Below are 12,908 nucleotides of genomic sequence, written 5' to 3' on the forward strand. Positions count from 1 at the left end.
TGTTCCTGAAGTCTACAGACTGAAAATATTTCATAGCAGGCCTGTGAACTTACATGGATTGGTTATATCGGTGCCGATGCGTGGTGTATAATAAGGACCAATTCATGTTTTCATTCAAAAACAGCGAAGAAAACTATTTTCTTTAATGGTATGCCAGATCTATCCAAATATTTCAGCAAGTCTGTATTACAGTTTGTCAGCAAACTGGGTACAACCAAAGTGTATTTAAAAATCGTTTAATTAGGACAGATTCATTTTCACTCCATGCCACTACACAGCAAGACTTGCTTGTTCATATTTCCTTAAATTTATTCTGGAACTTGTCCAAGTTCAGCTTTAATGAGTAGCCTATCCTGCTAGTTACATTAGGATTTATTTTCCCCTAGAGTAGAGTGTTTGAATTGGTAGGTTTTTAACCTGTTCAGTTAAATGAACACATGTTCAGAACTGCATCTTAACTCTTGAGTGTAAAGATTTGAGAAATAATTATTTCTATTGTTGTTACAGTTTTAAAGTACAGCTTAAATAAAGGTTTTAGACTCCAACTATGTGCCATAACCATTTTAATATGGTGATGAGTTTTGATATGAAGTCACGTTCAGTTGCTTAATACAAATTTAATGGTACAATATAGAAACACAGGTCTGACTTGGTTTACTGAAAAACGTATTTGTACTTGTATTTTCACTTATTGCTTGAATATATCTCTTGGGTCATAAAACTTGGTACCTTATTAATGATGGATTTTCTGTATTAACAGGTGCATTTTGGTAGCAAACTTGTATTTTAAGTTCTTTTAAATGCATTATTTGTGTTTCAAAACTATTATAATAAATCCTGAATTATAAATATACTTTCATCACTAGCCAGGTCTAGTTAAAATTTCCTTTAAGCAACATTTGCTGCACACATGGTACAATGCTTTCCCCACCCGCCTTGATTTTTTTTTTCTATAAAAAAAGGATTTATTTTCCTCAACTTCCCATTCCTCCAAAGTTATCTGAAAAGGACCAGTAGACTTTATTCCTATGGGATTGCTAAAGTACAATAAGTGTAGAATTTGCATATTGTTAAAAAAATTTCATATACTGCTATTACCCATAAGGGACTACTTTATGTGAAAATTAAGTTTTATATTTAGAACAGTTCAGTACAGTAGCTGTAATGTGTATTAAATGAATAGGCAAACTTTTTAAAGCAAAATCTTTTCCACTGTCATAATGTATGCTGTGATTGTCACAGCTCTTCACAGACCTCCCTCTAAAATACGTGAATTTAATACAAATGTGTTCTTTCAGATGAAATTATTGCGGAGTCATGTTTGCCCTGAATTTTTCTGAAAAAGATTTGCTACCTTCTTTTGTCCTTCCTTCCCAATTTTACATTAGGGAACCCATCTTTTGAAATATTCAGGTACTTCTTTCTGAAATATCTGGTTTTGATCCTGCAAAATAACATTCAGATATAAGATGGAAAAGTCGAAAATATGAGTTATCTGAAAGGATAACAAAAGGAAAAAGAATAGAAATGAAGAGGACAGAAAGGAAAAATGTTGCAGTGCACTTCTGCAACGAGGTAAATAATAAAAGATCACAATACATGGCTTGAAAAAAAAAAAAAAAGGAATACTAGGAAACATTCTGATTGATATCACCATGCATTACGCTTCTTTCCATGTAATACCCGCAAAAGTTTTGGTCATGTCCATATCTAGTTTTCCAACTTTGTTTCTACATAAAAGTAAATGGTTTGCGCTGTCCGTTTAATCTTGAGTTTTAAAATAATTTTTTTATTTATTGCATATATATAGCATTTTGTTTTACAGGGATGGATTTTATGAAGTACAGAATGATCTTATATAGTCTTTTACTTATGTACACCTTTTCTGCTCAAATTAATAAATTACAGAACTTGGACTTACGCTCTAGGAAAGCAAGTTCGAATTCTAACTTGGGAACAGCATTAGAAAAGGCCGCAGTGTTGCAGTCTCCACCTGCGCTTTTCATGGAATCTGGAGCTTTTCTTCTAGTGACTGTATGGCTATATGTACATTTACACAGTGGAATGTATATCTACTTGAGGAGCTGAAATAGGAGATATTTTTTTTATCTAATAGTGTCCACACAAGAGTGATTTTCATGTGTGTTGTGTGGTAGAAATTGTCAAGAGTATGTTCCAGGCTGTTAGTTCCTTTTGGTGCTCAGTCTGAGTCAGTGTTGTGTGTTTTGGTTTTTGCTTTTTTTTTAAACCAGGCAGCATCTTTCTTGATTTGCCTGACTTAATACTAATAGTATTTTTAGTTTTTGTTTTGTCTTTCCTTAAAGTAGTTCTCACTTGTTAACTAGCTTATTTTTTGAAGTTTAGACAAAAACGGTTTCTTTTAACAGGTTTGTTGCACCAACAGATTTCAGATGTATTTGGATGCATTCTTTTCTCAGATGGCCACATGGGGTGTTTGTACTTTTTGGGAGAAGAACATTTTCAGGAAAGGTGTGCGGTGTGTTTGAACTTCAAACTGAGAGACAGGAAGAGCTTCAGGAGTTTCGTACAGCTATTTCTTACCCCTTTGGTGACCTCCTGTGCTGCACAGGTCTTGTGTTCAGAACGCGTGTTTCCAAACTATGTTTCATATGTCACCCAGGCCTTATCTGCAGCTTATGGGCCAAAAGTGTTAGCAAATGTTTTGCTATTCTGCTTCCTCATCTAGATGATAATGATCAGGGGTCTGAGAAGTGATGATGTGCTGCTTTTTTCTTCAGTTTTCTTGGTAAAGGGCCACTTTCCAAATCGTGTGCAGAATGTGCCTAAGTCTACTTCTTATTGCCAGAATTCTGTGTCACTTCATGCTGTTACAGATTTTAGAGTCTGGGCATCAGGAATGGCCTGTTCCTGCATTCATGGAAGTCTTCTGCAGAGTCTCTACTGCTAGTGTGATCTCATGTATGTTAGGTCATACGGCTGCAAGCATTTTCTTGTGGAGATGCAGTGTATTGTGACTGCTTGTGACAGTTCCTTGAAAGGTTTTGATTTAGCTAATCTGAAGAGCCGTTCAGTGTCCGTGAGAGAATGTCTTTACATTTTCAGTCCCTTGAACGTTTTGGTAATGGATGCTTTTTTTCTGGGCTAAGGGATTGTGTGAGCAGCTTCAGCGGCTTTCCCTCAGTTGAGGTTCTAATTCCCACATTACTGTGGGAATTACCCCGCGTTTAGTGTGGTTTTAGGCTTGTCCCTAAAATCTTCTAATGGAGGAGATTCTCCAGAATGAGCTAATCTGTGCATCAGTGGTTATATTTTGGGGACATGAGAGAAAATAATGCTAAATAGTGCAAAAAGTACATTTCAGTCATGTAGCAAGAGGTGATTAGGGCAAGAATAATAATGTGGTAATTATGCTGCAGGAAAAGGCTCCAAAATGAGAATATTAAAGAACCTTTGCAGTTTTTGTTGAATGTAGCAAATCAATCTGTTGCTTAATTTCGGGTAATAGTGTATATATTAGGAAGAAAAAATTACTTACTGACTTTGCTGTAGTGGTGGTAGAGCCTTCTTGTTGATAGTGGATTGTATTGACACAGAAGAAGTTATTTCCAAACAAAAAGTCCTTTACCTTGCACTGCCCTCCTAATGCTTTTCCCTGTCTGTTCCTCTTCACCAATTATAAGATAAAAGGCATTGAAAAAATACTAGAATCACTTAATGAGCTCTATGTCAGCCGAATGTGAGGAGAAATATGGAATGTGGGGCTCTTTGTATTTTCTTGTATGTATATTGTCTGTGTGGGTTTTTTTGGATCACTGGACATATCTCATTTGGTGATACACTGTAAACTTTTAAATAAAAAATTTTCAGAAAATTCAATTTTTGAACAGATTTCTTCAGTGTTTTTAATAGCTGCACAATTTTATGAGTAGCTCCTATTTTGGAGGGAACACTTGGAATGGCTTTTATTAAATATTTAAACCAAGAGATAATTAGATAAAAATATGATTTTTTTTTCTCTGATGTTTTGGAGGGAAATGTAGCTAAATCATGTAACGCAAGTCCTAGTTAGGGTGAAGTTCAGTACAAGTAGAATCAGCTCTTACAAGAAGAAATTTAACAGGCACACAACTGCAGCCTTACAAACTAACAGCTTACAGTCTAGTATTCTGTGACTAAGGTTTTAAATTGTTATTTTTATGCACCAAAGTAATGATTTCCCTTTTTTTTTTCTTTTCCCATCTATTTTAAACAGGACCAAGCGAGCTCACGTCCCGCTAACAGAATGCATATTTGAGCTTCCTAATTTGACAGTTCAAGCAACTAGAGCTCAAACCCTTCTTCTTCAAACTATTTATCAGAGCTGGTGTCATCCTGCTGGAAATGTCAGTTCGGTGGTGGTAAATGAAGCTTTACTGAATGAGGTTTTCCAAACTTCAGGTAAATATGTGGTGCTTTTGGTTAAGTATTTATTATGGTACAGAGCACAGCTAGTGAATGTGCCTACAACGATATCCTTTAAATCCAGGTTTTTACTTATAGTAGTTAACAGACAGAATGTTATTTGTGTGTATATGGGTATTTATAGGTTATGCTTAAAATCCAGGATGTAAGCTAAGCCACCAAGCTTCACTCCTTGGCACCAATTTCTGGATGCATTTAATTTTCCTGTACAGGATAATTTTTCCATGCTTCCCTCATCTGAAACATCCACCCTTGCTTACCTTACATGGTGCAGTGTTGTAACTTAAGATCATTCAGAGGTGAAGCTGTTGGAGGAAATAAAAAATACTGGATTATTAAGGGCTTTATTCATCAATGGCATACATTGAATATTTTTAAAGGGCTGCAGGTGTTTCTCATCCAGTTTCATAAATAAATGTTACTTAACTGTTGTGAAACTGCTGCAGATATGCAAGTCTCAGTGATGATGATATAAACAATGCAGTTGATGACCTGTCATCCTTTCGCAAAACACCCATGGATTTTGGGAGTAAATTAAGAATTTTGACTAGCTTACAGAGGAGACCACAGTCTTCAAGTGCATAAAGGTCATTCAGAAGAAGAGAATATATATTTTTTTTCTCCTTTATATTTCTGTGCAGGCTAGAATCATTTAGACCCAATATTGTTTATCTGTTGCAAATAAACACATAAGAATAATTGAGATATTTTGGAATTTCCATCATTATCAGTCTTGGAGAATGTGTTAGGAATGATTCAGATGTAGTAAGTCATGACTGGAAGCAGAAGGGTAAATTAGACTAGAATGGAAGTCTTTATCAGTGCTATTTTTCTTACTCCTATTTTCCTTTTTCAGTCCTGTTGTTTTTTAAAGCTAAATCTGTGTTGATCAGGTGCAAAAGGACTGTTGTATTTTCAGGTGTGTAACCCTTGGAATAACTGTTTTAAGGGCTTAGTTTTTCCTTCTTTCCCAAAATTCACTGATTCCTTGATTCTGTGTGGGTCACGTAAGGATGAGGTTCTGAGGTTTTATTTTCGCCTACTGGTACTTCTGAAGGCAGCACGTTTACAGTCCACACCTCAAAAACGTGAAAATACAGTCATTTGATGATTTTAGTTGGCCTTAGGGTTTGCACAGTTGCAAACTAACCTGATGCATCATTTAACATGTTTCAGTCCTTCAGTTCAATGAACTGTGATACAACTGTGCTAACAATGCAGAATACAAATTTGGGGCACACATTTTAAGTACTTACAATAAAGTAAATGAACAGTATAGTACACTTGTTTTGATCTTCTCTTGTTCATGGCTTATCGCTTGACCTGGTAAGTTTTATACTTCTGTAGTTGTACTTCGCGTTAACTAGATGAAGGCAGCTTTGAGTTCAAGGCTATGAAATGATTGCTGTCTACTCTTTTGCCTTAATTGCTGATATTTTTTTTTTACTAAGATTCAGCTTAGTTTTTCCAACATAAAACAACAGCTGATGAATGTTCCTTGGGAGTCCTTGATTTGGGTTCCCACCTGCTTTGCATGTCCCCATGCTGCTCTGGGCTTGTGCAGATTGGCATTTATGGGCTGATGCCTCCTGTGGTGGGCCTGGGGGTAGCCTGGCAGGGTATAATTTGGGCTCCCCGTACTGCCATTGTATCTCTGAGCATCTTTGTGGGTGTACAGGTGAGCTTTTATGGTATAACCTAACATATCACAGAAATATCAGCCTTTTTGTCAATGGTGTTGTGTTTTACATCTGGTCACAGCTCATTTTTAGCTATGCATAGGAGTGCTACACAAGTACTTGAAGAAAATAGATTTCCATCCTTCTGGTGTTGTGGATAAAAGTTTCTTTGATCAATTTTGTGTGAATAATGCAAGTATAAACACACTTGCTTTATTTTCTTCCATAGCTCTTTCCCATTATTCCTTGGCTTTTTCTGATTTTGTTTCTATGAAATTGTAGTGTTCTTGTAGGAAAAATTAACAATACGATTAAAGATCTCCTTACCTTCACTTTATCCTATTTTCCAGCAGATCTCTTTCTTGAAATTCATTGCTTTCATTCTGCTGTTACAAGAATTATAAACTGAATTTCATGAGTACTGTTGCCCAAACTATCTTCTACCTTTACATTTTCAAACTTTTAAAAGACATCTTTCTAAATAATTAGAAATATATCAGGGCAAAAGCTATGTCTCTATCTACATTCTTATCCCCCTGTTAAAAAGAAATAAAAAAGCCCTCCCAAGACATGACGTTATTCTCAAAAAAGAAGAAAGAGCTTATGTAGTTTGTCTTCCTATTTTTAATGGTCTGATGAGATTTCCAGCAAATCTGCCTGCTTGCGGTCTGGATCACAGGATTTTACATGTTCTTGATACAAAACCATACCTTTTTGTCCTTCGAAAAACTGTGCCCTCCTCTAGAAATTACTCGAGGAATTTTGAAAATATACTGAGACTTCAAATTTTTCTTCTATAGTTTACTACTTGCACATAGCTAGTCTCAGATATGTTTCCCACTTATTTATATAGCCTGCATCTTTCTCAACTGCCTATATCTGTATTGCCACTTTTTGTGTGGTATTGAAGAGAGGGCTATTGGGCTGAAACAGTTGTTGCTGAGCTCCTTATGTCTTTACTTCAGTATTACTTGAACTCAAAAGTGATACCACGAGCCGTTGGATCCTCATAGATCTTTTTTTAGCAGGAGTTATGGTCCCTAGTTGTATTGGACGCTTTTTCCAACACAGCCATCTCCTCCAGTTTTAAAAGTGCATCACTGAAATTGTGCTTCTGTGTGCTTCTGCTCCAAAACTTCCTTAAAAACTAATTTAGGCTGAAGGTGATGTAAGGATTCAGAACAAACTCTCAGGCTCTTTCCTGTACAAATTCTTTTTCGGAAATAGATTCATGGAATTACCAGGGAGGGAAAAGTCCTTGAAGATTAACACTCTTATGTCCCCCACCTACCTTTGTCCCCCTGCTCTCCAGAAACTTTTTCTACTAGGAGAAAAACAGTTTCCTTCAGTATTTCATAGTTTGTTGTGTATTAGACTTGCTGTCTTCATCAGATAGGTTGGGAGTTTCTCTTTTGATTAACTTGTCCAAAGGCAAGCCGTCTGGGGAAAAAAAAATTTTGAAGTCTTGAAAGCAAAGTTGTATGTGTTTGGTTTGTGACAGAATTTAAGAATGAGGTGCCTGTACTACTTAAAATTTGTGTTTTTCATACATATTATAAGGTCTGTTATCTTAAAACTACTGGTAAAAACCTGTGTACAGTACTGTGACTAGCTGATTGAGCTCAGAACTTGTGGAGGACGGGTAAAATGAGTATTTCAAGAAGGATATGTGGTTTTTACACTAGATATTTGTTGTAAATATGTTTAGATGATATGCCTTCCTTAGCTTGAGATTAATTCTGCCAAAAGCAGATTTTTAATTATAACCAATTTGGAATTTAAAGGTAGAGGAAATGGCTCAATGAGATTTTTGAAAGCGCCTAACTCCCTTCATTGCAGTGACACCTTAGCGCTTTCGTAATCCATAGTTTTAAATGCCTACTTGGCAAAGGTTCTTCTCAAATGTCAACTGGTATTTTTGGGGTTCAGAGAAGCCAAGACAATTAAAAAAATTGAGATAAAGACAATGAAACTTATTTCTTGAATGAATAAGCTTTACCATTAACAATTACAAAAAAGATTCATACTGCCTAATATAGGAGTTGTGCAAGAACAAAAAGAATAGGAAACTTAAAATAATAGATGGGAATACAAAGTGACAATGTGAAATAAGAAATAGGTAAATAAAACAGCTGCAAACAACTGTTTGCTCTATTTCATGGGTCAAGAAAAAGACATTATTAACTTTTTGATAATGTATTACATCTAAAATAGGCAAAAAAAAGAACAAAAGCGATCTTCAACTCACACATAGCTCTTTGGAAATTTATGTTTGTGTTTTGGTTTTATTTTATAATCATTTTGGTATATAAGCACAATAGTATGTTTCATGTTAGTTAAATAATAAGTTGGTTCTTATGCTTGCACGTGCTTGTGTAACATCCCAATTTTGCATTTCATCCACTATAAATGTGGAAACAAACACGGATCTGAAATGCATCATGCTTTCTACATTTTTGCAAGTAGATGTTAATAAAATTCTTTTACAGTTACTGTTATACAATATTTTTTTTTTTACAAAAATAAGGGTACCAAATACCAAAATTTTAGGAAAATAACGGCAGTTAAGATCTCTCAAATGTAGAGTGTAATTAATCCTGTGGAGTAATTTTACTGTGTATTTTTTCATTATTTGTAAGTAGGTACCTGAAGCACTCAGTTACTAACCATTTCAGCCTGCCAAGAAAACATACACAGTCACACATGGCTTTAGTTTACTCTGGAAAACTGGAACTTGCTACCACTTTTTCCTTGTCCTATTCAGGTAGTTCATTATTTTGTTGACAGTTCGGTTCCATTAATCTGGTATTTTTGGGAAAATTGCTTGCAGACCTTACGTTTCTCTGTTGAAGGTGATCAAATAGGCATTTGAATCCCTCATGTAAATGATGTTTTAAAGTTAAAATAAAATCTACTTTCCAGAAAGTAACTGTAAAACTATTTTATGCAAGATTTCATGTGGGATACCTTAATGGTTGAATAATAAATTTTACCTCATAAAAATGAAATTCAATAATACAGTAGCTTTCTCAGCGCGGTAGCATCTGGTTGAATCTCATGAGAGCCAATATTTTCCAACTCATTAGGATCATGTCGTTCTGTATGTCGTCAACATTGACTTAGCCAAGCTACCTTTACTTACATAACCGCCAAACTATTAAATAGGTCTCTTGTGGAGTGAAGTCAAATATTCCTCCTATTTTGCTTTTGCCTTGGAAGAAGAGAAGAAAATGTACATACTGTAACATTTAAACATCTGGTCTAAACCACATCAGGGTAACACTGAGGAAAGTAACAGGATTCAGTATTCTTCCCAGGTGTACGTATAAAAAAGGGTTGTGGAGCTGCTGCATAGTTCTTTTAACCACCTAGGAAAAAGACTGAAATGAGTGACTTGCCTTTCTAATACCTCTGCTTTTAAAACTACTTTTTTCCTCTTACCTGCTCCCCTGCCACCAAAACCCCAAATCACAAAACCCAGCGAAAGCCCAACATTTGGAAGTTTTGTGGTAATGCACATTGTTAAGCTCTAATCGCTTCCTTGCAGCGTATTGGCATTTAATCTCGGTTCCACATAACATGGCCAGTTTTGGCGTACATTTTGAGGAGTATAACTTAAACTTTCTGTTTAAAATCGAAGTGTAAGAGTGTATTCTCTTAAGTAATTGCTTAGGAGTGGCAGGACACAGCTGTATGAAACTTGCACAGTATAAAACAGTTGCAAGGGTGATTGTACCCACTTGTGTCCTCATCCTTCATGTAGGCTTCTGAATGCAATGCGTAAATAGTATTATTTTTATACATTGTACATTTCTGTGAAAGTCTGGCAGATTATTGACTCTAATTTCAGATGGAAACGGAGTGTTGATAAGCAACCTGGGTGCAACTTGTTTTTTATCTTAATTATTTGAGCTTAATATAGTTGTGTATAATCTTTTATTTCCTCTTATTGTAGATATTTTCAGTGGTATTCTTAAATCATGAACTGACTTATATTGGACATGGGATAGGTGAGACATTTTATCACTGTAATATGTAATCGGTGGGGTTTAGCTTTTTGAATTTCTTCTTAATAAATACGGTGCTTGAAGAAATGATTCTGTAGTGGCCTGAAATGAGGAACTAATATATGATGTAAGCATGTAAACCAGTAATTATAATTGCCTTTTTATTTTTTCCAGTCTAATTAATATACACTAATAAGCTTTGCAATTGAAAAATACAGCATTCTGATGAAAGAATAGTGGTAGGCATACTTAAGGCATTCATACAAGCTTAACTCTGATTTATAATGTTGTGCTAAAGAATCTAATGTACTTAAAATCCACTTGAGACTTTTTAAACGTCTGTTGTGGTGAAAGTAAATATATATATATAGTGTCAACAGCACAGTCAAGGAGGAAAAGAAAAGCTGAAAAAATCAATTGTTTGTGAAATGAATTAAGTATAAACATGAAATCTATAGATACACTTAAATGTATATAAGCTGCTTCAGTTGAATTGTGTTTCAGAATTGCAGGAGAGCTCAGTTCAGCATGTATTTTGAAATTAACAGCGAACTCTCATTGAGTATGTTGGTGGGCTACCAAAAACAAGACACCTAAGCTTAGAGCTATAAATAGTGCCCTTCCTCCAGAGCCTGTAGTTTATTTGCACAAATAGCAATGGAAGCTGTGACTGAGAGCACCTGTTTTGTTTGTTCAGCTGTTAGCTTTATGTTATTTCTTGTTCTATTAAGAAAGGTGTGTTTGGACAGCAGGGAGGTAGGCTGCCTTTTCGCCTTGTTTTAGCTGTCACGTTACTGCATCAGGTGAAAAACTCAACAGGGAGGCTGAGGTAGTAGCTTCTTTTCTAAGAGCAATAGAGCACGTTGAGACTAAGCTACTGGTGTTCAGCGTTATGACAAGATGACTGGGAAGAACATAAATTGTGAATTGGCCGCATAATAGGAACTGGAAAATTTATGAGAAGAGCTCAGAGCAGACACAATAAATCTCCAGAGATAAGAGAAGGAAAGATTTTTTTTTTTTTGGGGGGGGGAGACCTAGAGAAGTTGTTGTCAAATTTAGAGTGAATCAGGAAGCCATCAGTGGTTGCTGATACAAGAAAAAAGCATGAATGAGAAGGCCATGGTGGTCTTTTGGTGCTCGTGTTTCAAGAAAAAGGTGCAGGCGGAGGTCCTGCAACAGAAGTGCTACCATGCAACAGTCATGCTACCAGTTGCTGAACAGTGCTTTTCAGACAAGCAAAAGGAGACTATTTCTTTGCCCCTGGCAAAAAATAATAGGGTCATCAGAAAATTCAAGTTGGAAGGGACTGCAGGAAGTCTCTAGTCCAGTCTTCTGCTATGGTTATGGTCGGTTATGGTCAGTTATGGGATTAGACCAAGTTCTCTTAGGGCTTTATCCAGTCAGGCCTTGGAAATATCCAAGGATAAGAACACTCTACCTCTCTATGCAACCTGTACCACTGCTTGATGGTTCTGATGGTGGGAGTTTTTCCTCCTATCGAAGCAGAATCTTTCTTGTGTCAATATATGACCATTGTCTTTCGTCCTCCTGCTGTGCACTGCTATGAAGGGATGCCATTCAGAAGGACCTGGACAAGCTCGAGAAGTGGGCCCATGTGAACCTCATAAGGTTCAACAAGGCCAAGTGCAAGGTCCTGCATGTGGGTTGCGGCAATCCCAAGCACAAATACAGGTTGGGTGGAGAATAGATTGAGAGCAGCCTTGAGGAGAAGGACTAGGGGGTGTTGGCAAATGAGACGCTCAACATGACCCAGAAATGTCTGCTTGCAGCCTAGAAAGCCTTGGCCACATCAAAAGAAATGTGGCCAGCAGGTTGAGGGAGGTGATTCTGCCCATCTATTCCACTCTTGTGAGACCCCACTGGAGTACTACTACATCCTACTCTGGGGCCCCCAACATATGAAGGACGCAGGCCTGTTGGAGCAAGTCCGGAGGAGGGCCATGAAACAATCAGAGGGCTGGAGCACCTCTCCTGTGAGGACAGGCTGAGAGAGTTGGGGTTGTTCAGCCTGGAGAAGAGAAGGCTCCAGGGAGACTATATAGCACCCTTCCAGTACCTAAAGGGGGCCTACAGGAGAGATGGGGAGTGATAGGACAAAGGGTAATGGTTTTAGATTGAAAGAGGGGAGATTTAGATTAGATATTGGGAAGAAATTCCTTACTGTGAGGGTGGTGAGGCTCTGGAACAGGTTGCCCAGGGAGGCTGTGGATGCCGCATCCCTGGAAGTGTTCAAGGCCAGGCTGGATGGGGCTTTGAGCAGCCTGATTTGGTGGGAGGTGTCCCTGCCCATGGTAGGGGGGGTGGAACTGCGTGATCTTTAAGGTTCCTTCCAACCCCAACCATTCTGTGATTCTGTGATATAGTGAGATATTCGGAGAAGGAAATGCAAATGCATACAGGTGATACAACACAAATGATCAATAATTTATGTCTACTAACTTTATAGTACTCTCTGTTTATGGTTTCGTGGGACATCCTTTTGTCTTAAAATGTAAACAGAGCTGTTGTGGGCTGCTAAAGCTGCCTGTTATAGGGTTTTGTTCATAAGTTTAATTTTTCAGGATTTAGTAGTTGCTATTTAAAAATCTTAAATGTGTGCTATCACATTCTGTAGTGCTGCTTCAGAATGTCACTGTTGGATTGAACATAAAACAAACAAATACCACCCCCCCCAGTAAACAAATAATAGCAGATCCTTAACTTAGACTGTATAGGTGAGGTATAATATTTTCATACACACAATCTTCCCCCTTCT

The 12,908-nt window shown here is 36.9% G+C and overlaps 1 protein-coding gene across 3 annotated transcripts in view; it reads left to right on the forward strand.

The window, feature by feature from the left end:
- The window catches only part of VPS13B (vacuolar protein sorting 13 homolog B), a 479,360-nt gene that overhangs the window by 102,808 nt on the left and 363,644 nt on the right, over positions 1–12,908 (forward strand). For all 3 annotated transcript variants that reach the window (XM_063327260.1, XM_063327261.1, XM_063327262.1), the window contains exon 17: positions 4,235–4,419. In XM_063327260.1, the coding sequence (XP_063183330.1) occupies positions 4,235–4,419 (185 nt within the window). The remainder of the gene's footprint in view (positions 1–4,234; positions 4,420–12,908) is intronic.

Source organism: Chroicocephalus ridibundus, chromosome 2 (assembly GCF_963924245.1).
Source record: "Chroicocephalus ridibundus chromosome 2, bChrRid1.1, whole genome shotgun sequence".
Classification (NCBI taxonomy): Eukaryota; Metazoa; Chordata; class Aves; order Charadriiformes; family Laridae; genus Chroicocephalus; species Chroicocephalus ridibundus.